The sequence below is a fragment of the Saccopteryx bilineata genome, chromosome 10, assembly GCF_036850765.1.
Source record: "Saccopteryx bilineata isolate mSacBil1 chromosome 10, mSacBil1_pri_phased_curated, whole genome shotgun sequence".
NCBI classification, from domain to species: domain Eukaryota; kingdom Metazoa; phylum Chordata; class Mammalia; order Chiroptera; family Emballonuridae; genus Saccopteryx; species Saccopteryx bilineata.
Genome location: NC_089499.1, coordinates 44,296,306 through 44,323,275, shown reverse-complemented (window position 1 = coordinate 44,323,275; position 26,970 = coordinate 44,296,306). Strand labels below are relative to the sequence as shown.

The following is a 26,970-nucleotide window of genomic DNA, read 5'->3' as shown; positions in this document are numbered from 1 at the left end:
CTCAGAAATTTGTGTAACTACTTAAGAAATGACAATAGTTTAGAAGTTAGAGCTCCAATTAATATTATTACTAGCCTTTTTTGCTCCTTAATAAATCAGGGAGAAAAAATTTCAAAGATATAATTATGATTAGCCTATAATACAAATACTTTTTGTAATCTCTTTTTCTGTTTTCTTTCTCCAAAGTATGTAAATTTATTTAATACAACCCGGTATATGCATATTTGTGAATGAGTCTTAAAATTCCATTATAAATCTTATATGTAAACTTAACAACATGAAAATAAAAGGTTTTTATAATTAATGACAATAGAAGTCATCATATTGTTAGTGTCTCAGTAGAGAAATTAATATTGTATTTTAGGCTATTTCTATTGTCATTGGGTTTATAAATACTACAATGTTTCCCAAGGTCTAGTTAGATCTCAGAATACTTGAATTTGGTCACTTACTTACTATGGCAAATGCTCAACACTCATTATCAGGCTAAGAGAAAGCTGAGTTAAGATGAATTTCCCTACTATCTTCAATTCTATTAATGGCATGAGGGTGCCTGTAAACTCTTGCTCAGCGTAAGTTTCTCTCCAGCACAAGAACTAGTGATTTAATGGTACTGTATTCCTTTATCCGTAATTTCAATTAAAACAGCACTGAGAAGTTTCAGATGAGCAAGCCTAAAAGTGGTGCAAAGTTTCTAATGAATAATTCTAAAAATGATTTGAGTAACTTCAGGAATGGGATTATTTAAACTTCTCATAATTTAACAAAATTTGACATGTAGTAGTTATATACGTCCAGGCCCAATTTTCAGTGCCCTTTTGGGACTGCTGTCGTTATAACTAGTACATTCAGTTCTCGACCACTCAGGTATAGATGCTCAAAGATTTTTAATGATGCACAGAGTCTGGAGTATCCTTTTCTATCTACCAGGCTGACTACAAGCATAGCATCATTTCATTGTTGGAAGATTCTAGACCCTGTTAGTTTAGCTCATTCTCAGTAAATGAATTGCAACAAAAGTGATGCTTTTTCTCGAAACATTTCTTTGCCCAACTCAAAAGATTAAGGGATCACCTGACATCCCTGGTCCTATGAGTCAGCTTACACACTGTCAGAGCAATCTGGGAAAAGAAACTGCAAAGAGTTTTGACAAAAATCTTAAATTCTAAATGTCTTAATAAAATTAAGTAGGCTGTGATATTCCTCTAGAATTTGGGAAGAGATTTAAACATTTAAATTATAATCGATAGTTTTTCAGGAACCAAATTATTTAATTTTCATTTATTTGGAAATAAGTTGTAAACTGTGATCTTGCTCATTTAGTATGTAGCTGTTCACTTCCCTTTCTCTTCTTTCCTAGTTTCCCAAACTTTCCAATTTGTATTTCTATTATAAATGACAGGTGAGCAATGTTGTCCTGAAAAACTTATAGAATCATCAGATGATAAACAATTACTCAGTAAGAAGTTATCAAATATGTAAAAACTATGAAAGATCTCAAATAATCACCCACTGTTATTAAAAGAGTACACTCAATGTGTAAACTATGAAGCAAAATAAGTAGCACTTCATAGTACTCTTCAGGTTTGGTTCAGGTTAACTTATAAATTTCTCTCAACAAAGAACAGAAGAATCTCTCATTTCTGCTTGTCTGAGATCACTTAAAATATAATTTCCAACAATGTGCAAACTGAATGGGGAAACAGTGATGATCATCCACTGCTGGTAGCAGTAGAAAATGGTACAAACTCTATACAAGATAATATATGGTAAAGTTACATTACAATGCACAAAATGCACACACTATTTGACCCAGCAATTCCATTTCTTATAAGGTATCTTACATACAAGGTATTTATTTAAAATAATATAAGACAGCAAACAAGCTAAATGTCCAACAATAGAGGATTGGGTAAATAAATTACTGTACATTATACAGTAAAATACTATATGGCCGTTTATAAAAATAAGAATGAAGGGGCTCCTTATGTACTGATATGGAATAGTCTTCGAAATGTGTTAAGTGTAAAACACAAGGTGCAGAGAAAGTGAATATGGTATACTTTCTTTTATGTCAAAAAAAGAGGCAGGGGATATGTGCATAGATCTGCTTATATGTATAGATTATCTCTGGGAGGATACACAAAGAAGGCACATCTCCTGAGGGCATATAAGACTTTACATTACAGAACATATTTACTCCGGTTCTTACTTTACAGCAGTGTGAGAAGATCTGACAGATGTACTCCTGGGTGTAGCGGGACCTGCTAAGCAGTGCCATGAGGTGTGGTATCACCGTAGCATCCTAGAGTTGAAGGGAAGGAGAGCACATCAACAAGGAGCTTAGGCACTGCAGAGTACCTCTAACAAACTATTTCCACGAGCAGGTACTGATACAAGCCTCTTATCTTAATGCAGAAAGTCAAGTCTACTTACGGAACACAATAAAACAAAAGCAACACATCAAAACTGGGAAAAGGATAAGGAGAAGAGCTTTAATATTCATTCTAGACAATAAAATACAAGAAAAGAAAATTCTCAATTTCTTTCCCATAAACAGCCTACATTCCTACAGTAATGCAAAATCATTTCAGTAAGACTTGACAGAAATCTGTTCTGAAACCTAATCTGAGGTAACTGGTAAGATATACAATAATAAATAGCTTATCAAGAAGAATTACTGCATAAAACTTGGCAATTATGACCTCTGAGTTGTTATGGGAGGTATCGGTAATCAGTAAGAATCTCTCATAACGATTATACTTAGCTAATTTCAGCCTCCACAATAGCAGCTTCTCACAGCGTACACTCTACCTATTGCTGACATTTAGCAACATACAAGATCATACAGAAGATTAGAATCCACCCAACCCGCTGCAGGGCTCTCCAAGAATCTCCTTTTGTTCAGAATGTGAAAGGAATTAAAGTTGGAAGGGATTTGAAATGAACCACAGGTGCAAAGGAACTATGCTCAAGCATCCTTGTCAATGCTGTCATGAGTCCTAGAGCCATGCTTCTCAAGGATGAATGTATATGCAAATTCCCAGAGGAGATTCTTGTGCAGATTATGACTCTGTAGGTTTGGAGTAGGGCCTAAGATTCTAAGTAGCTCCTAAATGTGGCCAATGCTGCTGGTCCATAGACCACACTTTGACAAAAGACAACTGAAGGCAAAGAAGAAAACTAAAAAATCATACTGCTGGAATGAACAAGATTTGGGGGTTTTCTTAGAAATAGAGGATATATAAAAACTAACATATATAAACTAAGATATACAGAAACTAAGTAGTAAAAACCAAGGCTGTTGATTGCCTACAAGTAGAATCTTTTCCCCTTGCTTGTTAGTATAACCTTCTATGTCATCACAAGAAGTTTAAAAACAAAATGAAAAACTTAGAAAACCTCAAAGAAAGTCGGGTACTTAATGCATAGAAGGAAAAGGAAGAGAGAAGATGAGGATGTCAACTACCCGTCTATTTTACTGGGCGGCTGGAAGGAAAAGGAAAACAGTGGTTCCATTGGCAGAAGACAGGGATGTGGGCAGCAGCTAAGATAGATCAGGCAACTGAGAGGAAGATAAAAAAGCCTCTACTAGGCCCCTAAAACCATTTCCACCTCCTTCCTTTGCTCCACTGCTCTTAACCCTCAGTTTTCCTGTTACAACAGCCCCTTTCACATTTCTTCACACCTGCCTCCCTTTCTGCCACTTCTGTTACATATCTGCAGTTTACTGTTCAGTAAACAAGCAAAGAATAGTTTTAATTTGCCCAAAGTCACCCAATGGATAAATGGGATTTTAAACTAGATATTCTGCCCTCTGTCTTGAGTTTAGCGCCTGAGCTGCTCCAGCAGCTGGCTCTATACCATTCCTCTCACAAACTGCAGTTAATTACAACTGAAACACTACTCTCTGTTATTATACTATACGACACTTTTCATGGATTCTCTGTTGTCTATCAGGCATAAAATTGAGATGCTTCATGTTCTTTCTGTGAAAGTTATTCAATGTCCCTGGGTCTTAACTTTTCTCATGTAAAAAGTTATGTTAGCATCGACCAAAGTCTTCCAAATTATGTACCATGACTCATTACTGAGTTATAAAATCAGTTTAGAATGTGAGGAGGAAGAAGTTAAAATGGCTAGCTAGTACCCAATTCTCCTTTTATTACTACTGACTGGGCTATTGGTTGAGGTGAAACCTCTAGGGTAGTGATTTTCGACCTTTTTCATCTCATGGCACACATAAACTAATTACCAAAATTCTGTGGCACACCAAAAATATATATACAATATGTTTTGCCAATCTACAAAAAAAGAATAGGTATAATTTTGATTCATTCACATCAGATCACTATTATGTTAGCCGTTGTCATTTTTTTTATTTGACAGTCTAAGGGAAAAAAGGTCAGTGCCCCTGACTAAATAGTCAGTGTTGCATGTTTTAAAAATTCTTGCAGCACACTGGTTGAAAATCGTTGTTCTAGGGTAAAGAAGGCTAATGGCTGGTTTAACCTCCTTGAAAACAAGAACAATAGGACCTTAGGAAAACAGGCTGATATTTACTAGCAGAAGAGTTGTGTGAAATGCTTTAAGAAGAATGTAACCTAACCAATTTAGGACTGCTTACGTATGATACCAGTGGTTCTTAGAGTGGTCCAAGGACCAGCAGCATCTAAATTACTTGGAAACTTGCTAGAAATGCATATTCTCAGGCCCTACTCCAGACTCACTGAATCAGAAACTCTAGAGTTAAGGTCCAGCAGTCTGGGTTTAACAAGCCGTCCAGGCAATTCTGGCACATGCTCAAATTTGAGAATCACTGTAGTAAAGAATTTAAAGATTCATGAGGTGAGGCTCCCTGAAGAATGTCACACAAATCTGGTTTGAGATGACTCACAAATGTCTCTTACAATACTTATGTATCACTTGCAGCCAGAGGAACATGTAGCTGATGAAGGAGCCAGGTGACACAGCCCCTCTCCCCGACTGTTTTGCCTATGCCTCTTGATTGCTTGTTCTTGAAATATTTGTAAAGCATGATTCTGGGCAAGATCTCGGATTCATATGTGTACCACATTGACATTCTATTTCTTTGTGTTAGCTCAGAGAATTCCAATCAGCATGTTTTTAAAATAAAAAATGATATAATAGATACCAGAGGACATCCAATTTATGGAATTGTTTTGTGAAGACAGCCTGAAGATTCTCTCTCATTCTCTCTCTCCCACACACACAAATCCACACATATGCAGTGTAGCAATGGAAAATATATTTTAAAAAATTGTTTTAAATTAATGATTTTTGCCCTAGCCAGCTGACTCAGTGGTAGAGTGTTGACTCGGCATATGAATGTCCCAGGTTCGATTCCCGATCAGGGCACACAGGAGAACTGACTATCTGCTCTCCACCCCTTCCCCTCCCTTTCTTTCTTTCTTTGTCTCCCTCTCTCTCCCTTCTCCTCCCACAGCTATTGCTCAACTGGCTCGAGCGACTTGGCCCTGAGCGCTGAGGATGGCTCCATTGCCTCCACCTAAGGCGCTAAAAAAAATGGCTCGGCTGCTGAGCAGCGGAGTGGCAGCCTCAGATGAGCAGAACATCACCCCCTGGTGGGCTTGCTGGGTGGATCCCAGTCTGGGTGCATACGAGAGTCTTTCTGCCTCCCCTACTCTCACACACACACACAAAAAAGTTATTGATTTTATAGAAAAAGGAAGCGAGAGGAGGAGAAGGGAGGGAGGGTAGGGAGGAGAGAGAGAGAGATCCATTTGTTGTTCCACTTATCTATGCATTCACTAGATGATTCTTTTAATGTGCCTTGATCAGGGGTCAAACCCTCAGCCTTGATATACTGAGACGATACTGTAACCAACTGAGCTGCCTTGCCAGGGCTGGATAATATATTTCTTACTATGGATTGTAGATAAGGGTATTTGAAAAATATTGGCCTGGATAATTTTCATTAAGAAGGTCCTATGTAATCAACAGATAGTAACACCCCTTGATAATCCCTGAGGTTTGTGAAAATTACATCTTTTCTGATTCTAGCCTAGCAAGTAAGCCTCTTGCAAGCTGATTGTACTTCACCTTTCTTCACATATTTTTCTTTCTTTCTTCTTTTTGGAGAGAGAGACAGGTTGAGAGAGAGAAGAGAAGCCTCAACTTGTAGTTCTGTCACTTTAGCTGTTGATTAATTGATTCTCATATGTACCTTGACTGGGGGCAGGTGGCTCAAGCCAAGCCAGTGATCCCTTGCTCAAGCCAACAACCTTGGGCTTCAAGCCAGCAACCTTGGGATCATGTTGATGATCCCGCACTCAAGCTGGTAACCCCAAGCTCAAGCCAGTGACCCCAGGCTCAAGCTGGATGAGCCTGTACTCCAGCAGGCGACACTGGGGTTTCAAACCTGGGACCTCAGAGTTCCAGGTCGACACACTGCCCCACCACCACTCACGCTCACCTTTCCAACAGAGACTAATACTGCTGCTCTTCCTACATTAGACTCTCCTACCCAACATCTTGCATACTTTCTTACACAGATATTTCCTAGACTGGTCACTTTACTCTCTAAATTATATCTATTATTCAAGACCCAGGTCAAATTCTAGCTTCTCTATAACATCTTCTCTGCTGGATTTAACCTAGAGTGAGAACTCCCTATCACTCATTTAGCATTAAATACAGTGTGTCCGTAAAGTCATGGTGCACTTTTGACCGGTCACAGGAAAGCAACAAAAGACGATAGAAATGTGAAATCTGCACCAAATAAAAGGAAAACCCTCCCAGTTTCTGTAGGATGATATGGCAGCATGTGCGCATGCGCAGATGATGACATAACACCGTGTATACAGAGGAGCAGCCCACAGCCATGCCAGTCGAGATGTGGACGGTACAGAGGAAAGTTCAGTGTGTTCTGTGGCTTGCTAAATTTGAATCCATGACCAGAGTGCAACGAGAATATCGGCACGTTTATAATGAAGCGCCACCACATAGGAATAACATTACTCAGTGGAAGAAGCAGTTGAAGGAAACCGGCAGTTTGGTGGAGAAACCCCGTTCTGGTAGGCCATCAGTCAGTGACAAGTCTGTAGAGGCTATACGGGATAGCTACCTAAGGAGCCCTAAAAAATCTGTGCGTGAGCCCACATCAAACTGCACTGAATAGGTATGAAACTGGGAGAGTTTTCCTTTTATTTGGTACAGATTTCACATTTCTGTTGTCTTTTGTTGCTTTCCTGTGACCAGTCAAAAGTGCACCATGACTTTAGGGACACACTGTATATTGCTGTAACTCTTGTATATAGTAAGAGATAAAAATGAGTCTTAAACAATTTTTTTTTTAACAGAGACAGAGAGAGAGTCAGAGAGAGGGACAGATAGGGACAGACAGACAGGAACGGAGAGAGATGAGAAGCATCAATCATCAGTTTCTCGTTGTGGCACTTTAGTTGTTCACTGATTGCTTTCTCATATGTGCCTTGACCAAGGGGCTTCAGCAGACCGAGTAACCTCTTGCTCAAGCCAGTGACCTTGGGTCCAAGCTGGTGAGCTTTGCTCAAACCAGATGAGCTCACGCTCAAGCTGGCGACCTCGGAGTCTCAAACCTGGGTCCTCCGCATCCCAGTCTGATGCTCTATCCACTGTGCCACCGCCTGGTCAGGCGAGATAAAAATGAGTCTTAAAAAAACCCAGCTTATCAATTCCTCAAAGTCTGAGACCATCTTTCACTTCTTTACAAAACCTAGATCATTTGATATTTACAAATTAGCAAGAACTCAAGTACTTCAAGACTTTTTAAAAATAATGTAACACAGTTTAGCCTTGAGATGCTAAGCAAATTAGAAGCATGATGGTAGTGAAATTTAACTGATGATTCAAAAACATCTAAACTCACTGTATACAATAACTCCTCTGGAGTGACAGGACTGGTAAAGATGGTGCGCAGGCATCGGAGGCAAGCTTCGATGAACTTCAGGTCTGGGGACAATAGTCCTATTAATAGAAAATAGATTTGAGGCTCATCTTTTCAGCTCCTTGTTAAAATTGCAACTGAGTCTAATTCTTATTTGTACAAAAATGACTTCCCTACATACCTTGTAGTAAGGCAGGGATAATATGGCAATCTAGTAGAGACTTGACATTGTTTTCAGTACCCATAGCAAGACTTCCCAATACAACTGCACATTCTGTTTTCAGCTCTGTACTTGAGGTTTCTTGCTGAAGCAAGTACAACAATCTAAAAATAAGGAATTTGGTAAACAGAAGAGACTAAAAACTTAAGCAAAAGTAAATTAGCTAAAAGTAACGTGCCAAAAAATGGTTACCAATGCAATGCACATACTAAAAATACAGTTTGTAAGATGATAGAGGGTAGAAAATGGTCATTTGTTTTATCAGTTACAAATTTAATAATGAAATATCTAGAAAAAATTGAAAGATTTTCTTCATTTTGAGCAAAAAAACTATCTCAAGAGTTTATCAGAACTACAAAATCTGATAGGTATAGAACATAATCTGAAAGTTGTCCAGAGTGGTCTCTATAGCAACAGCAACACCCAGTCCATATTATCTGCGAGTTCAGAATATGAAGACAATCAATGCCAAGTGTTGCTGGGTCTTACACTGACTAGAAATGGACCTTGAATTAGCAGAAATCAAAGATGTCTAATCTAGAGGTAATATTCAGAGGACTTGTGAGAAGCTATTCAAGCAAGAGAGAACCTCTTCTCTCAACAATTCTCCCATTTGGGAAGTCACGGAATCCTCCTATTTCCATTCCAGCCCCTCCTGCTAATTAACTACTCTCCAAATTCTAATCACTCATCACTATGACCATCTCCCTTATTCTAAGGCAGAATTTTCATGCTCCCTAAAGCATATTTATGTACTGAACACTAACCCCCTAAAAAAGGCTACTGAGTGCTTTATGGTTACCAAAGTACATATTTGAAGTTAGTCATGATAAATACAATACAACCATTGACCTCATATCAAAAAATAAAAAAGGCCCTGGCCAGTTGGCTCAGTGGTAGAGCGTCGGCCTGGCGTGCAGGAGTCCTGGGTTCAATTCCCAGCCAGGGTACACAGGAGAAGCGCCCATCTGCTTCTCCACCCCTCCCCCTCTCCTTCCCCTCTGTCTCTCTCTTCCCTTCCCACAGCCAAGGCTCAATTGGAGCAAAGTTGGCCTGGGTGCTAAAGATGGCTCCATGGCCTCTACCTCAGGCACTAGAATGGCTCTGGTTGCAACAGAGCAACGCCCCGGATGGGCGGAGCATCGCCCCCTGGTGGGCATGCAGGGTGGATCCTGGTCGGGCACGTGTGGGAGTCTGTCTGACTGCCTCCCCATTTCCAACTTCAGAAAATACAAAAAAGGGGGAAAAAAGATAAAAAAGAACAGAAAAAAATCAAAAACATTTAATATTTCTGAATGAAAAACTTATAGCAACTGCACATAAATTTAGTTCTGAGTAGCAAAGGCAAATAGAAAGTAACACAACTGTCGTTATCTGCCAAAAGTAAGCTTGTTTATTTACAGAAGAAATCAAATTTTCTCTTAACTTAAAAAACAGCAAATTTAAAAAATTTTAAAAAGAAAAGCAGAATTAAAAACCAACTAGTTTCTTTCTCTCTCTTTTTTTAATTCATAAAAAGACTTTTGAGAATCCTGAGAAACTGTCATCTAATCATACAAAAGCTGCCAGGGCTCTGAGTAGATAGGGGAGAATGAATCAAGGCTGGTGTCTCCCTACCCAATATATCCTTTTATTGCAGGGTCAATGACCTTCCTGAATTTCCAAAAAGTCATCATACATTCATTTCATAGTCCATTCTCTGGCACTTCAATTTGTTTTCTTTTTTTTTTACAGATGCTTCATATAACTTAAGACATTTATTTAGAAAATTAAGAGGCTTTTCAAAAAAGGATAGGCGAGGCCCTGGCCGGTTGGCTCAGTGGTAGAGCATCGGCCTGGCGTGCAGGAGTTCCGGGTTCAATTCCCGGCCAGGGCACACAGGAGAAGCGCCCATCTGCTTCTCCACCCCTCCCCCTCTCCTTCCTCTCTGTCTCTCTCTTTCCCTCCTGCAGCCAAGGCTCCATTGGAGCAAAGTTGGCCCAGGTGCTGAGGATGGCTCTGTGGCCTCTGCCTCAGGAGCTAGAATGGCTCTGGTTGCAACAGAGCGACGCCCCAGATAGGCAGAGCATCGCCCCCTGGTGGGCATGCCAGGTGGATCCCGGTCGGGCGCATGCGGGAGTCTGTCTGACTGCCTCCCCGTTTCCAACTTCAGAAAAATACAAAAAAAAAAAAAAAGGATAGGCAATACAGGAAAAATAATGATTAGTCTTATGGTTGAGAATGAGAAATACATTAGCATTAGTATGAATAGCAGAAAAGAGAATGATAGCAAACATACCTTGGAACAGCTCCTAAAACAATGAGATTGGCTTTCTGCTTATTGTTTCCAATTACAGCATTTTTCATGTCTCTGAATTAAGAAGAGAAAAGGGTAGGGTATACTGAGACGTCACAGAAAATAATCAAACATAAATTCATTCCACTTTATCTTTATTATGCAACATCTTGGATTGGCAAGTATAGAAGTTAGTGGCAAAGTCAAAGTATTGACCCATTTCCCCCTGGAATGCCAAAGAGAAGCAGATGGAATGGGTGCTGAACGCACCTGGGAGTTGTAAAATGGGAGGGTTGTGGAGTGGGGGAAGTAGGAGACACCCTGAGGACTTGCAAAAGACCTCCAATACAAAGAGAAGCTGAGTTCTTCAGAAAAGGCCACCAAACCCTGAATATAAAGAAATACAGACCACCTTCTCACTCACAGAGCTGAAATAGAGAGTAAAAGCAACCAGCCCACGGGACATATCTGACCTTGTTTCAGGGAGAATGACTTTGTTCACTCTTTTCCCTGACTTCTTTTGGACTGAATATTTCTTATGATTCTACTTTATCTCCTTTATTGCCTTATTAGCTGCACCCCTTTAAGTTTTGTTCTGTTGTTTTTCAGTGGTTGCTTTACAGTCTGCAATGTGCACAGCTCAACAATCTTCAAGGGATATTATTCCTATTTCATGTGTAAGAGCACTGCAAGTATAATATAAATATTTGCATTTCCTCATCCATTCTTTGTGCTGCTACTGTCACACATTTTAAAATTAAATAAAAACATTGTAATTACTATTTCTACTTAAGCAGCCAATTCTCTTTTAAGGAGATTTAAATAGAAAAAAAATTATATATTTCTTACATATTCACCAGTAATTTTTATTCTAGCTACACTCAGATCTTTACTTCACCAGGAATAAAATTTTATTGATAGAGTATCTTTACTAGTGACTAGTTAGTTCACAAACATGTGGCTAGTCCCAAAGAACAGATAGAAAAAAAAATAGCTCAAAATAAACCTAGTTCTATCAACAAAATGTTTAATGAAAAATACCCTAATTGGTAGTAGTGCTATCTTAATATAGAACACTAGGACACTATGTGATCTACACAGCAGTAGTTCTCAAAGTGGGCAAAAGGGCAATACAGCCCCCTAGGACACCTAAAAAATTTATGAGGTGTCTGGAAATTTCTGGTCATAGTTTTACAAATAGAAAGCAGTTTTTTGCCATTTTTAAAAAAATTAAAGTTTTGGCCCTGGCCGGTTGGCTCAGCGGTAGAGCATCGGCCTGGCGTGCGGGGGACCCAGGTTCGATTCCCGGCCAGGGCACATAGGAGAAGCGCCCATTTGCTTCTCCCCCCTCCTTCCTCTCTGTCTCTCTCTTCCCCTCCCACAGCCAAGGCTCCATTGGAACAAAGATGACCCGGGCGCTGGGGATGGCTCCTTGGCCTCTGCCCCAGGCGCTAGAGTGGCTCTGGTCGCGGCAGAGCGACGCCCGAAGGGGCAGAGCATCGCTCCTGGTGGGCGTGCCGGGTGAATCCCGGTCGGGCGCATGCGGGAGTCTGAATGTCTCTCCCCATTTCCAGCTTCCAATATATATAAAAAATATATTTATAAATAATATATAAAAAAAAATAAATTAAAGTTTTAAGCATTGGACCTGGCCTGTATAAATAAGAGAGATTATACTTTTTGTTAAGACTTCATTCGAAAAATCAGATCACTAGCACAGTGGTACCCATGGTATGTGAAGCACCAATACCGTACACCTCCATCAGTCCTCATTTGTAGCCCTTGCATTTATACAGCTTCATTAAGTTTTCTAACACTGTCACACCCAAGCATTTACCGTAAATATCAAAACATTATAAATTGCCTTCTTTTTTTTAATAAATAAATTTTTATTAATTTTAATGGGGTGACATCAATAAATCAGGGTACATATATTCAAAGAATAAATTGCCTTCTTTTTAATTTCTCCTTTATATTATATGGAGGGAAGGCATTATTTTGAGAGTTACATATGTGAGTAGGTTATATTACTATGGATTTAATTTCACCACAGTACCGAGGATGTTACAAAATATAAGGGGAAGCCAAGTCTGACAGCCATAAGGACATTGCTATAGAGCAGTGGTTCTCAAAGTGTATGCCAGGGTGCACTGGTGTGCCATAGAAGATTTCCAGGTGTGCCCTATGGTATTCCAGAGAAGTATGTGCCTGTTGGGGACCAAAAAACCAACAGGGTTTTTGCAGTCTAGATTTTTGAGGGACAGAGGTGTGGGGAATTGGATGTAAGCTGACAGTCTGCCCAACCCCCCACCTCACTTGCCTGACTAGGTTGCAAAAGGCTGTTAAGCTGTGGTGCTGGATTGTTTATACAACCCCCCATGTTCCCCGGAAAGACCGGAGGCAAGTTTCTTCTATCCTTTGTTAGGTGTAAAGTTAAGATGATATGTATGGTGGGGGTTTTCTGCACTCAACACAATTAAGAGTAAAAAGAGAGAAATTCTTCAATGTATTGATGAGGAAATGAGAGTATGCCTTTCAAATATATGCCCAAAAATTGAAGAAATCGCTAGGACACATCAGGCTCATGTTTTTCATAAACACAAGAATAAAAAAATTAACATATTCGCACCAGGACCTGCCAAATTTACTATATCTTACTAAGAATGTATCTATTGATATATATATATAAAAAGATAACTTTTTAATTGTTTTTATATTTTTACCCCCCTTTTTTACGAATTCTAAAAAGCATAACAAAAAATGTAACATAAAAATGTTTTTTAATGTCAGAATAAATTTAATTTTGTTCTATTTATTTTGTTTAATTACTATAAAAGCACACTTGGACTTTATATTTTTTCTTTAATACTTGACTTAATTATTATAACATATTTCTCAGAAATTTGTATATAGTGTGCCTACAATTATTTGTAGGATTTTAAATGTGTCCCAACTTCAAAAAGTTTGAGAACCACTGCTATAGAGCCTCAAAAGTTCTCATTAATTTCTTACTAACTCAAAATAAACTCCCCTAGATACTCATCCAGCATCTACTTTGACTTCCCCTCTCTTAGAACTCTACAATATAAAGGAGTTTTTTGCCAACACTAAAAGTTACAATCCTAAAAAAAGTTCTACAGTAGGAACACAATGATCTTGTAGAAAAGGAGGGTATGGCATAGTGCTCTGCTGAAAGCTGATTCTCCCCACAAGTTTTCGAATAGCAGTTTCACACATCTTAAGTCAAATAATGTACACCTGCCTAGTCTTCTTCCATTAGCTCAGTGGCTGAGGCTAGGTCCATTTTTCAGGGCCTGATCTGTCTCTTTGTGTAAACTATTCATCAGATCTTTCATATGGTTCACAGGGAATAATAGTAGTATATTTTGTTTATGGAGACTATGCTGAATGAAGCTTACTAAGGTTTTTAACAAGCTCTGATATATGATTTTAAAATTATGTGATATCAAAGCTTTATTTAACAAAGCATAGTAGTGGGAGACTGTACATCTAGGCTCCTGCTTCCTTATGGATGCCTACTGTTTTCTTAGAGACTTACTTCACAATCATCAGCTTATAGACCAGGAGTCAGGAACCTTTTTGGCTGAGAGAGCCATGAACACCACATATTTTAAAGTGTAATTCCGGTGTACATTATGCATTATCCAATAAAAATTTGGTGTTGTCCCGGAGGACAGCTGTGATTGGCTCCAGCCACCCGCAACCATGAACATGAGTGGTAGGAAATGAATGGATTGTAATACATGAGAATGTTTTATATTTTTAACGTTATTATTATTTTTATTAAGATTTGTCTGTGAGCCAGATGCAGCCATCAAAAGAGCCACATCTGGCTCACAAGCCTCAGGTTCCCGACCCCTGTTATAGACCCTAACCTAGCAGTTTGCCATTTACTCTCATCTTCTTCTCTTCTCTTAATGTGTTCTGCCTATTTGAATGCAACACATTCATTTGTCCAGCAGCTATTTATTTAGGGTCTCTTTTGTGCTAAGCGCCATTCTGAATGCTCTCCCTATTCTGGAACTCCCAATCATAACATTTCCTCAGATTTCTCCCCATTTATCCCTAAACTAAACAGAAATGAGGCATACCCACATTACCATATAAGCACATTCTAAATATCTAAAACCATGCCAGACAAGGGCAAACAAAAACCTATTGAAGACCAATTGTCCAGTTTTTCTTAACAGTTTGCAAAGAGAACATAAAGAAGTCAGCTGGTAGTTATAGAGTAAATCTAAACTAACAAGAACACAATTAATAAAAATGAAACAATGTCTAAAGAAAGTAATTCTTGCTCTGGCTCTAATCAGTAATATATATCTATGCTAGATAAGGAAGAGATGTTAATATTCAGCAAATAAATTCTATTCAGCTATTACTATAAGATCATTTCTATGAAAGATTTAAAATCAAAAGAGATGACAATTATCACATATACCCATCTTCAGCAGATCTAAGTACTATGTAGGATTCCATTTCAGAGCTAGCCAGATGAAGCTTCTTGTTCATATATATATATGCACACACACACATATATATATATACACACACACATATATATATACACACACATATATATACACATACATAGCTATTCTTTCATCTCCTTATCCCCTCCCTCATACCTTTATACCCTTCCTGGGCTAACTATTCATCTTTCAGGTCTGAACTTTGATGTCAATGTCACGTCCTCTAAGAAGCACGCCCAGACAACTCCCAGGTCTGGGTTAGATGTTCCTTCCAGGTGCTCTCTACCATAATACACTCATTACTTTGTTAGGATAGAAATCTGTCTCTTGAGAGGCCACAAAGCCAGCCTGACCTGAACTATCAGAGAAGTTACTATCAGTTGAACATCAAATGTACCATACCGAAATCCATATTTTTGTAAAATGCAAACTCACAACTACTATCTAAGACAGAAGCACAATAAAACTATGCAAGATTTACATATAGCTTTGAAGTTCACAGATCATTATATGTCCACTATTTTATTTCATCTTAAACACAACTTTAAGATTAACCCCACTTTACAGATGAGGAAGCTAGACTCAGGTTTGGGGCTTTTCTCAGAGCTCCACATATATGAGATAGCTGGCCTCATCCTGTATTTTTTGTGCCAAGTATTTTCTATTACTTCTGACATATCAGGCATTTGGAACAACCTAATCAAAAAGACAAAAGAATTCAGGGAATACGTTTCTCTTTCCCCTCCTGTGTTTCAATTCTATATTTTTATACAAAATAAAGTATTTCTAAGTTTCAGTCAAGGATATGCTTTCCTCAGATCAAAGGAACATAATCTCATGCCTACCAACTTTTTTAATTTCCAGTCATTTTATTAAGCTTATGCTCAAGCACAGGGGAAGGCAGCACGGAGGAAAGGAAGGTCGTCTGAACTGGCTTGAGGGTTGGCTCTGCTTGACTGCTTTCCAAGCTGGGGACAAAGCAGACTTGCACAATAAGGCAGGCTTTTTGAAAAGAGGGGCTTGTGTAGGGTTCTGGGAGGGGAATTTTCCATGTCATGATGGGGTTATTTCTTCTTTCTCTCGAGCTGCTTGACAACTATCGTGCCCACGTGCTGTGGGGGCAAGAAGGCAGTGTTACTTATGACAATCACCCCAGGAAGGCTGTGTAGCAGCCAAACCTTGATCAGTTGAGCATGAGGAACAGTGGTTTCCAGGTCTTCTGGCCACCTGGTGTTAACTTGGGTTCCTAGACACCCAGCATTTTTCCATTCCTGGGCCTACGTCCCTACAGTGTCTCACCAGTCCTTTGGTTTCATGGTGGGTGTGAGGGGGGTGAGAAATGAGACTTTGGTTCTGGGTGCAGCTGGAGGTGAAAATTCTCTCCTCTGTGTACATTTCCAAGGCACATCTTTTGGTTTTGGTCTGTTGTCTCTGAAAAGCAACTCAGTATCTCATTAAACAGGACAGGCCTATTTTGGGCTTGTCCTGCGGTTACAGTGGTGGCCACAATCCTTGGCATTACTTGGCTGGTATTGACCACTCCAGTTTTTGCCTTCATGTTCATTAATATGGCTGTCTTTTCTCTCTGTGCATCATGTCTACTAACTTATAATGTTGAGGGAGAAATGCCCTACTTATAGACTACTGAAATTCAACAGTTATTTCTGAGCTTAGCATGTGCTAGGCTCTATGAAGAATACAAAAACATCATACAATATAATGGGATGCCTGATCTAAAGGGTTGAAAATTTCCTTGGAAAGACAAAAATAACACTAACAATGGAAGGCTATATTATAAATTAAGTGCTTATGGGGTAAGAAAAGTAGATAAAAAGACAAATGTAACAGGTTTTGAGGCAATGGTGAGATCTTAAGATGAACCTTAGAAAATGGCCAGAATATAGATAAGTGGATAGGGAAGGCAAAAAGAAAAGTTATTCATAGAAGACTGTATTGAAAATAAAAATGTCATATTTCTGGAATTGTATGAGGAGCCTGGATTGAAAAGAATATTCCCTTTAAAATGGCATGGAACATAAAATAAGAAAAGTTGATAAGGCAAACAGACAAACTAAAGGGAGGCAGATTAAGAAGCAATCATGTTTTTCATCTAAAAATGAACATGAAGGCGGCAATGACTAAGGAAGATAAGCTGAATGTGGAATGGATTGGAATGCAGATATTACTGAAGCCAAGAGAGACAACTAAATGACTAATGCCCTTCCTTTGTGGTCCCAAGACCCCTTGCACTTATCATTATCATAGCATTCGCTAATCAAACTATGGCGGATTGTGTCTTTTGTTATCTGTCTCCTTCTCTAGACTTTTGGACCCTCTAGAACAGTGACTACATTATTCATCCTTATATAATTCTCATACTAGCACAATGCCTAGCTCCTGGTAGGCATTCAACAAATGTTTGTCGAAAGAATTAGTCTATCCAGGTATCTAGTTCTGTGACACTTATTGGGGGCTGGCAACCATAGGAATCATTAATACAAAGGATTTGTGAGGAAGCAGTTAACAAGGTGATTTGATAGGTACAGGAAATGTTATATGTGACATCTTGAGTGATAAATTCTTCAAGTCTGGGTGCCTGGGTGCAAAGAACACTAGGAAGCTTGGAGAATAAATCCCCTAGCAAGACAAGGATCTCACTTAATTTTCGACACACTGAATTATCTTAGAAGTGAGAAGAATATCCAGATAGAAAAGTGAAAAAAGTAAGCCTTGGGGATATCCCACTCTGAGGATTGGAAAAGATCCAAGATTAAGATGTTATAAACATACATTTGTCAGAGAACGTTTTTAGCTAAAATCTACCTAGAATCTTAAATTTGCCTGCTTTTAAAAAATATTTTCCAATAAATAAATGAACTCAAGAAGCATCTAATGGCACATAGAAGGTAACCTTTCTATTTCTTTCCTTGGCTCTGAAAGAGATTAATTTTTAGTGTGGTAAAGAAAAAGGGCTTAAATATTAAAACAACACAGACAGTGCCTACAATAATAGCATATGTCCTAATTAAGAGTATTATGATGGTGATCAAAAACAAGAGAGAACATAAACATTCACAGTGCCATTAAAACAGCAGGAAAAGTTAAAAAAAGAAGAAGAATCGGGATCCAGATCTGCTGGAGAAACAAAGTTTCAGTCAATCAGGTTTTTTACTTATTTTTAACAATCAAAAGCCTAAGTTTTAGGTTAAAACATATTATCTAAAAATGTAAAATTATCTTTAAAATTATTAAAGGTAGGAGCCTGAAGCTAAAAGATCCACTGTGTCATTTTCATTCTGAACCAGTATTACTTTTCGCTTACCTGAAGCTCTTGTTTGGAAGCCTGTACATTCATTCTTGGTCTAATAGGTATAAAGTAGCCAAAAATACACTAGACACTAAAACTATAATCTGAGTATAAAGTCTGATCTACTTATGAAAACTCATTGTTCATTAGAACATCCATAAAATAAAGAGAAAATAGCTAGAATAAAGCAATATGGTAAACAACTTACAAAATTATTTGGACTTGGAAAATTACAAATATACTCACTGCTCTGTCCTTGTAATTATAATTATCATGATGTCCTTTTTGGAGAATATTTAAACATCCGAGTACAGTAAGTTTTCTATTATCCAGCATGATTAGGAAATGAGATAACAGTCATATTCCAATTAAAGTTACCATTGCCATATGTGAATTGTCATTACTTTACTTTTTATTGAGTTACTGGGTGACACTGGTTAACAAATTATAGAGGTTTCGGGTGCACAATTCTACAACACACCATCTGTACATGTATTTTGTGTTCATCATCCCAAGTCAAGCCTCTGCTCATCCCCAATTATCCCCTGTACCCTCCTCGACCTCTTTTCCTACCCTCCCTCTGGCAATTTTAAAAGAATTTGATAATGACGATCAATAGATTATCAAAAATAACTAGTTATTTTTTAACATAAAACTTTGATTCAGGAGGCACTTGAGAAATTTATAGTGAACTTCAAAGTCAACTCAGCCATTTATTGTGTAACTACTATAAGTATAAATTGAACAGAACTGAGAATTGACAGTAATTTAGTTCATTTTTGTAAACAAATTACCCCATGGTGTAGATTTTTTTAAATGTATGTAGTGTCAGATAAAGTTCCAATTTGTATAAATACTTGCTCAAAAGTTAGGAGTTACTGTATTTAATTCTTCATTTTACCAATATATGATTATAAATCACCTGACATTTTCCAATAATGAAGAGTGCAATTTAACAATAGCATTAATAAAGGCCAAAATTGTAATAAATATTTTTTATATAGGTAATCATTCCAAAGATCAAAAATGTGTTAGAGCATTGTGGAATAACATGGCAGCATACAGTTAAGTGGTTTAGAAATATAAAGATGTATACATGTATACAAATATATATATATATATATATTCTTTTTTTTTATTTGTTGATGGTTTTTTTTGTATTTTTCTGAAGCTGGAGACAGGGAGAGACAGTCAGACAGACTCCCGCATGCGCCCAACCAGGATCCACCGGCACACCCACCAGGGGGCGACACTCTGCCCACCAGGGGGCGATGCTCTGCCCCTCCAGGGTGTCGCTCTGTTGCGACCAGAGCCACTCTAGCACCTGGGGCAGAGGCCAAGGAGCCATCCCCAGCGCCCGGGCCATCCTTGCTCCAATGGAGCCTCGCTGCAGGAGGGGAAGAGAGAGACAGAGAGGAAGGAGAGGGGGAGGGGTGGAGAAGCAGATGGGCGCTTCTCCTGTGTGCCCTGGCCGGGAATCGAACCCAGGACTTCTGCACGCCAGGCCAACGCTCTACCACTGAGCCAACCGGCCAGGGCCTATATTCTTTTTTTTTAAAGATTTATTCATTTTAGAGAGGGGAGAGAGAGAGAAAGAGAGAGAAGGGGGAGGAGCAGGAAGCATCAACTCCCATATGTGCCTTGACCGAGCAAGCCCACGGTTTCAAACCGGCAACCTCAGCATTCCAAGTCGTTGCTTTATCCACTGTGCCACCACAGGTCAGGCCAGATATTCTTGATATCAAAGTTAATACCATATATTATCTACCTATATGTAAAATCTATGTCAGTTTGATCTAGTTATTTCTGGAGAATCTTGCCAGTCTTTAAATCATAAATCTCTGACTGAACAGTCTCAGAATATATAGTTTTAGACAAGTAAGAACTCAGAATACTTCATTTCATTTGGTATTAAAGTCATCTTTGTTTATGCTTACCTATAACACTTTTTAAAACTGATTAAAAGTATTAAGGGAATACATAGATATATATAAACATATATGTGTATACATTTATATATTTCTTATTTCTTTTTTAGAATATTTCTTTTGAATTATCCTAAAACTTACCTTTAACTTAAAATTTCTTAAAAACCAAAAGCTGTATGCCCTGGCGGGTTAGCTCAGTTGGTTATGAGTGTCATCCTGAAACAACAAGGTTGCGAGTTTGATCCCTGATCAGAGCACACATGGAAAGAAACCAATGAGTGCATGACTGAGTGGAACAACAAATAAATGCTTCTCTTCCCCCTCCCCTCTCTCTCCCTTCTGAAAAGAAAAAAAAAGAAAAGAAATTAAGTCCTGGTGAATAGCTCGGTTGACTGGGGTGTCGTCCTGAAGCATGGAGGTTGCCAGTTTGATTCCCCAGGTGGGGCACATACAGGAGCAGTTCAATGTTCCTGTCTCTCTCTCCCTGCCTCTCTCAAAAACAACAAAAAAAATACATATAAAAACCAAAGGCTTCATTTTGTGGGAGCTCATATCTTTAGCTCATGAAAGAAAATAGAATCTGCCTCACCAGGTGGTGGTGCAGTGGATAGAGCATCGGACTGGAATGCGGAGGACCCAGGTTTGAAACCCCAAGGTGGCCAGCTTGAGTGCGGGCTCATCTGGTTTGAGCAAGGCTCACCAGCTTGAGCCCAAGGTCACTGGCTTGAGCAAGGGGTCATTCACTCGGTCTGCTGTAGCCCCTCAGTCAAGGCACATATGAGAAAGCAATGAATGAGAAACTAAGGTGCCACAACAAAGAATTGATGTTTCTCATCTCTACATTCTGGTCTGTCTCTTCCTATCGGTCCCCCTCTCTGTCTCTGTCACAAAAAAAAGAAAAGAAAATGGAACCTGTCTGTATCCTACTGAAACAAGAGGTACATAACTTCCTGGAAAATCAAGTAATCATTACCAAAATAAACTTATTTTATCAGTACATTAAAATACTTCAGAAGACACTTTTTAGAAATGGCCACTTGGTGAAACTACGCAACAATTCTATAGTATCCACAATTGTCTGCCTTAGTTTACCAAAGAGATCTTCTTTAATTGTGTTTCTATTCACTTGGAAACTAGAAAGCCAGTCATATTTGCTTATATCATCTTTTGCCTTTCAACGCAGGGAATATCAACATAGGACTACACAGGGATATCTGCTGATCTTTTCATGGATAATCATTAATGTAAAAAACAGGTCAGGTGCTCTAATTTTGATATACATAGAAACAAACAAAAACAGTATTTAAGCAGCTTTGATTCATGATTTATAAAAACATTTGAAGAGTTATTCTTCAACTATAAGATTTAACATGGTTGAGCTTATATCATAGTAACTTCACTAAAAAATATCCTGTAATTGTTTTAAGGCATATGCAGATGTCCACATTAGAGGAAACTCAGAATTTGCTGTGCAGAATAGTTTATCTGATAAACCTACTTTGTTATACTTGCAAAGGCTACATAGTTTATGACCTACCCAACTGTCCTCCCTATTCTGCTCATATATTATTCCATATCTAAAGATTTTTCTATTCAATTATGTATTTGAAACTTTGCTTTTTTTAGGAGCTGATTCTATATTCAAACCTTTGATACAATAGGGTCATTCAAATTTATGCTAAATATTATACTACTAACAAAAATTTTATCTCTAGATAACTCATTCTTCAACAACTGAAATTAAGCAGTTCTTATGCTTAATAGTATGTATTTTTCAACAAGGGCATACTCACTGAGTAGAAAAATGGTCCTTTTATGATGTTGTCTACAAAGACGTTCCCTACATTTATGAGTAAGGCTATATGCCTATAATTCAGCTGAATAGATTAGTTATAGGCCATGATGAAACTCACTATTCACCCAGAACTTCTTTAGTTTTTGTTTTCCTGCTAGTATGTTCACAATCTTATTGAGAAAAATAAGTTTACTAGTATAGCTCGAAAAATGATAAAAACTCTGGTTGCTTTGTGCTAAAACTCGTTGTCAATTCTTTTATCTTTCCAATGGGATATTTTGTAGTCAAAGCACCTATTACTTCAGTCTCTGTCTTTTGGTAGGCCACCTTTGGTTGTTTACACTCTGTGGCTACTTCCATTCTACCTACTTATTTTGGTCTAATAACGGTCTCCGGTTGACTCAATAGTGGCTGTGTAATGTGTATAAAAAGAAAAAAAATGGTGAACTCTATTTTCATAAACCTCTTTTTGGTTCCCCCTTTCCTCTTATCAACATTGTATTATTCCAGTATTAGACAAGGTTACTTAAAAATAAAAGTATAATTTACTTATTCTCTTGACTATATATTAAATAAGTTTCAGGCAGTTCCTAAGTTCAGGAAAGAATTACATCAGAAACAATAAATATTTCTCTCTGGGGAAACATAAGCCTTACCAAATCACACTACACACAGCTCTATAAGGCCAGTTTCGTTCTGATATAAAATGAAATGACTCTGGGTGATCCGCTCTTTCAAACTATAAACAGACTTTAGTATTATAAGTAGCAATGATGTTTACTAGAATGTGTTATCACTAGTAGTGTCTTCTGCTAATTTGTAGTATCCACAACACACCAGGTACTAAATTTTGTATATCTGATTTAATTCTTACAACTTGGCAAGATGGGCAACATTACTCTCACTTTACAGACGATGAAGCACAGAGCTAGGCAAGGACTCCACTACAAAATGCCAGAACCAGGAATTGAATCTATTGTTGCCCAACTCCAAAACCCATATGCTTTCCACTCCATCATCCCTTCACAAAAACTCTTCTGACAAGTGTCTGAGACTTGATAGGATTTAAAGAGGTACTAAGGCTATCAAACTATACTTTAACTGATTGTTATAATGCATTCTTCCCAATTTTTTAATGCTTCATTTGATATTTTATCAACTTTCAAGAAGCTATAGTATTCTTTGGTCAATAAAATTTTTTTTTCTGAAATTGACAAGTAACACTCAAATTAGCTATTCATCCCTGGCCGATTGGCTCAGTGGTAGAATGCTGGCCTCATGTGTGGAAGTTCTGGGTTCGATTCCCAGCCAGGACACACAGGAGAAGCACCCAGTTGCTTCTCCACCCTTCCTCCTCTCCTTTCTCTGTCTCTTTCTTCCCCTCCCACAGCCAAGGCTTCATTGGAGCAAGGTTGGCCTGGGCGCTGAGGATGGCTGCATGGCCTCTGCCTCAGGCGCTAGAATGGCTCTGGTTGAACGGAGTGACGCCCCAGATGGGCACAGCATCACCCCCTAGTGGGCTTGCCAGGTGGATCTTGGTCAGGTGCATGCGGGAGTCTGTCTCTCTGCCTCCCGTTTCTCACTTCAGGGAAAAAAAAAAGATTGGCTATTCATGTCAGATACAACTCAAGATACAATTCTTCTATCTAAAATCCTTGATTGATAAACTTAGCTATTCTCAATAACCACATAGCAGTGATAAAAACATCATCTACTATCATTTATTAAGCACTTAATGTATCTGACATTTTCAACTAAACTATTGAGGAATCTTAAGTGATTCTTAATTTAGATGAGTAGATTAAATCACCTAATGATTTCTAGAATTATCAAGATACAGTATCTGGTTATGTGTGTGTAGTGTCTGCCATTTTAAGAAGTATTAAACCTATGCCCTCAACTAATTTGTGTATATAAGTATAACCTAAACTGATTTAACGGATGGATTTACCACATTTCCGGGTAATAATGAAACTAGTCTAAAAGGGGCTGATAAAGTCTCCTATTACAAAAGCAAAGTTAACATAATGAGAAAATAAGAAATACCATCCTGTTTCTATAAACTGAGATGTGAAGATAAGGTGTTAAATATCCCGGGTGGATCTCCATCCAGCTCCTAACTTTCCCTTCCAGATCAATCTGAAGAGTCAAGCAGTTTTATTCACTTTATCTTGCCTCCTCTTTACAAGTCCACATCCCCAAGACCTCGCTTCTACAATGCCTCGGTGAGAGAAGGGAGGCTGGGGTTTGAATAAGAATTGCAGTTAGTAAAAACTTGTATAAACAAAGCATACTAGCCTTGCCAAGGTTGAGAAAGGGTTCAACTGAAGGTACTATTGGCTGATAACCCTAGCAGGATAAAAGACGAAAGAGAATCATTTGTGCCTTAGCTGCTATCCCCAATGTATCTCCTCCTGGGCCTTTTTTGTGTCCTCCTTGCCCTGGACAAAGTTCAGACCACCAGGTGCTCCATGGTTCCCAACCCTACAAGGAACCTTAGCCTTTATCCTTTAGAACTAAGGGGTTAAGAGCATGATAATCTATCTGCTTTTTGGAGAACATCTTTCAATCAGTTGCAATCTTATCACGTTTGTCCCACTTAATTTTTTTAAAGCATAATCACCTCAGGTATGTTGCTTAAAAATGTTTTCTTTCATTAAATATAAGGAGATTCTGGAGAAAAGAAGGGTATTTATGTTATCAAGAGTTTATTTAAGTTTACTAATGACTGCTTTCTAAATTCTGATATTTAAAACATCACTAGGATATTCAAACCTTAGAGACAGTCGATGATTTAACCAAAATCAAAACCAAACCAAAATGCTCTGACTTATTCTCCTACCCCTTTCTAATTACAAGCGATTAGCTATTTTATTCTCTTGCCTTTGCTGGATATTAAAGTCGCAAAAGCATTCTCCAAAGGAAACATTTTTTTAAAGGTAAAATAAGTATTCTACACCCCTCCCCCCAACAAAATGAAGCTAACCATGTCATTTCACAACTACATGTAAACAACTCTTTCACAGCACAGTATTGAAGTCGTGACTTTCAGGGGTCTTTCCACAATGGGAGAAAACATGTTATAACCCTGCATTTTCAGAATTACAATATTTGGCAGATTCAAACATAAAAACAAACAAGATTTTGATAGACTCTTAAATACATACTACTTACATGACACCTTGTAGAACTTTCTGGGGATCAGGGTCAAATAGCCTGTCAACATAGTGGCGACTGCTAGCTGTTACTTCCTAGAAAGTGGGGGGAAAAATTATGACATCTGAAGCCATGTAAATCACAAATTCACAGCATCACCCATAACATCAAATAGCTATATGATCTAACTTAAGGTAGATGCATTAGAATTTCTATAAACTACTTGTTAAATCATTTTGAGAAAAACTTAACAAGACAAATAATAAGATGAGGAAGAAAGAAGATACCTGATTCTCACTAAAAAACAAAACTAAACAGTAGAACTTGGTGGTGAGCCCTGCAAGTTTCGCCAACAGAAGAACTAAGTGTGTTAAGAAGCAGTTACCCATTTCCGCATGTATAAGACGCACCCTTTTCCGAAAATTTTGGGGTCTAAAAACACCGTGAATCTTATACAATGGTTGTAGATTTTTTTACATGCATTTCCTGCTTTTTCGCACTTGTTTTTGAGCTCACTGCTGAAGACAGTGATTGTCATCAGACACAGATGAGGACAAGCTAATGGATGGGAGTTTTGACAGTGATGAGGAGTTGTATGTATGTTATGATGAATAAAACTTGAGTTCAGTAACTTTATGTAATACATATTTTTCAAAATTCGGGTCCCAAAATTAAGATGTATCTTATACATGGGAAAATACAGTAAGTTTCTTAACTAACTGTTGGAAGTCACCTACATATGAATAAGAGATAGACAGATTTACTGCTTCTGTTTAGTCCCAGTAAAGGTAGAGAAAATCTGGCTATCAGCAAGGAAAAAGGGTAAGGACTTCATGAATGGTCTACGAGGGATAGTCTAGGTGCAAGAGGAAGACTCGCAGACTAATGCAGAGTAGCTACACTGATATAGGACGCAAATATATGTAAAAATAAAAATATAAAGGAGTTGAAACACCTTCTGTAAGGGGGAAACAAGAATTAGAGTGACTTTTCAGGTCCAAGACAGTTAGCTAGTCTGAAATTGCCAAGGCTGAGTAGAAGGGGGAGAGTTGGAGCATTAAAGAGCAAGGGGAGAAACTTGTCTTCTTTTATTTGTATCATGGGGCTTGCTCTATTATGTCCTTTCCTACAATACTTATTTTTGCGAAGTAATAGTGATGTTTTACATTTAATTTTGAATACTTAATATTATTTCAAACAAATAACATTATTAGTTCAAGAACCAGAGAAAAAACATTTTCACCCCTTGCTTTTTCTTTCTAATCCCTGCTAGAACATGCACAGGTACCCATTAGCAATAAGCTATTATAGAAAGGAGGAAATACTTGTCCAGTTCACCCAGACGCTGATCAGTAAAAAGTTAATTGCAAAGAAATGATGCCAGCTTAAGCTTCCAAGTCACAAAAAATACTCTGCTCACAAAAATTAGAGGATATTTTATCATTTCATATTCATTTTTAAATATCCCCTAATTTTTGTGAGCAGTATAATTGAAGAAAAACTACATAGATTCTAATTTCAAGTTAATCCAAAATCAAAGCATATTTTCATATTATGAACTTGCAACCAAAATATACTCATAGGTAACTCAAATACCCACTTTAAAATGTACTCCATTTATAAAGAACAATGGCAGCAAAAGAAAAAGAAAATTCTTGTGCCCAACAGAATACCATGAATGTACCTGCTAACAGTCTAGTCTCCTCAAAATAACAGAATCACAGTTAAAAAGACTAATCCCTTGGTTAATAAATGAGGGATGATTTTTACCCAGATGTCAGATTGTTGAATGTTAAATAGGAATGCAAACAACTGTGCAAATATAACAAGAAATAATGTATCAAGAGTAAAATCCAGGATTAAAATGAAAACAACATTCCTACAACA

The 26,970-nt window shown here is 38.0% G+C and overlaps 1 protein-coding gene across 5 annotated transcripts in view; it reads right to left on the bottom strand.

Moving 5' to 3' along the window:
- Positions 1-26,970, bottom strand: part of ARMC8 (armadillo repeat containing 8) — a 115,484-nt gene that overhangs the window by 58,672 nt on the left and 29,842 nt on the right. For 3 of the 5 annotated variants that reach the window (XM_066245059.1, XM_066245057.1, XM_066245056.1), the window contains 5 exons: positions 25,102-25,178; positions 10,408-10,479; positions 8,091-8,233; positions 7,892-7,989; positions 2,213-2,305 (listed from right to left, as the gene is read on the bottom strand). In XM_066245059.1, the coding sequence (XP_066101156.1) occupies positions 2,213-2,305; positions 7,892-7,989; positions 8,091-8,233; positions 10,408-10,479; positions 25,102-25,178 (483 nt within the window). The remainder of the gene's footprint in view (positions 1-2,212; positions 2,306-7,891; positions 7,990-8,090; positions 8,234-10,407; positions 10,480-25,101; positions 25,179-26,970) is intronic. The other 2 variants (XM_066245058.1, XM_066245060.1) reach the window with 2 other exon arrangements.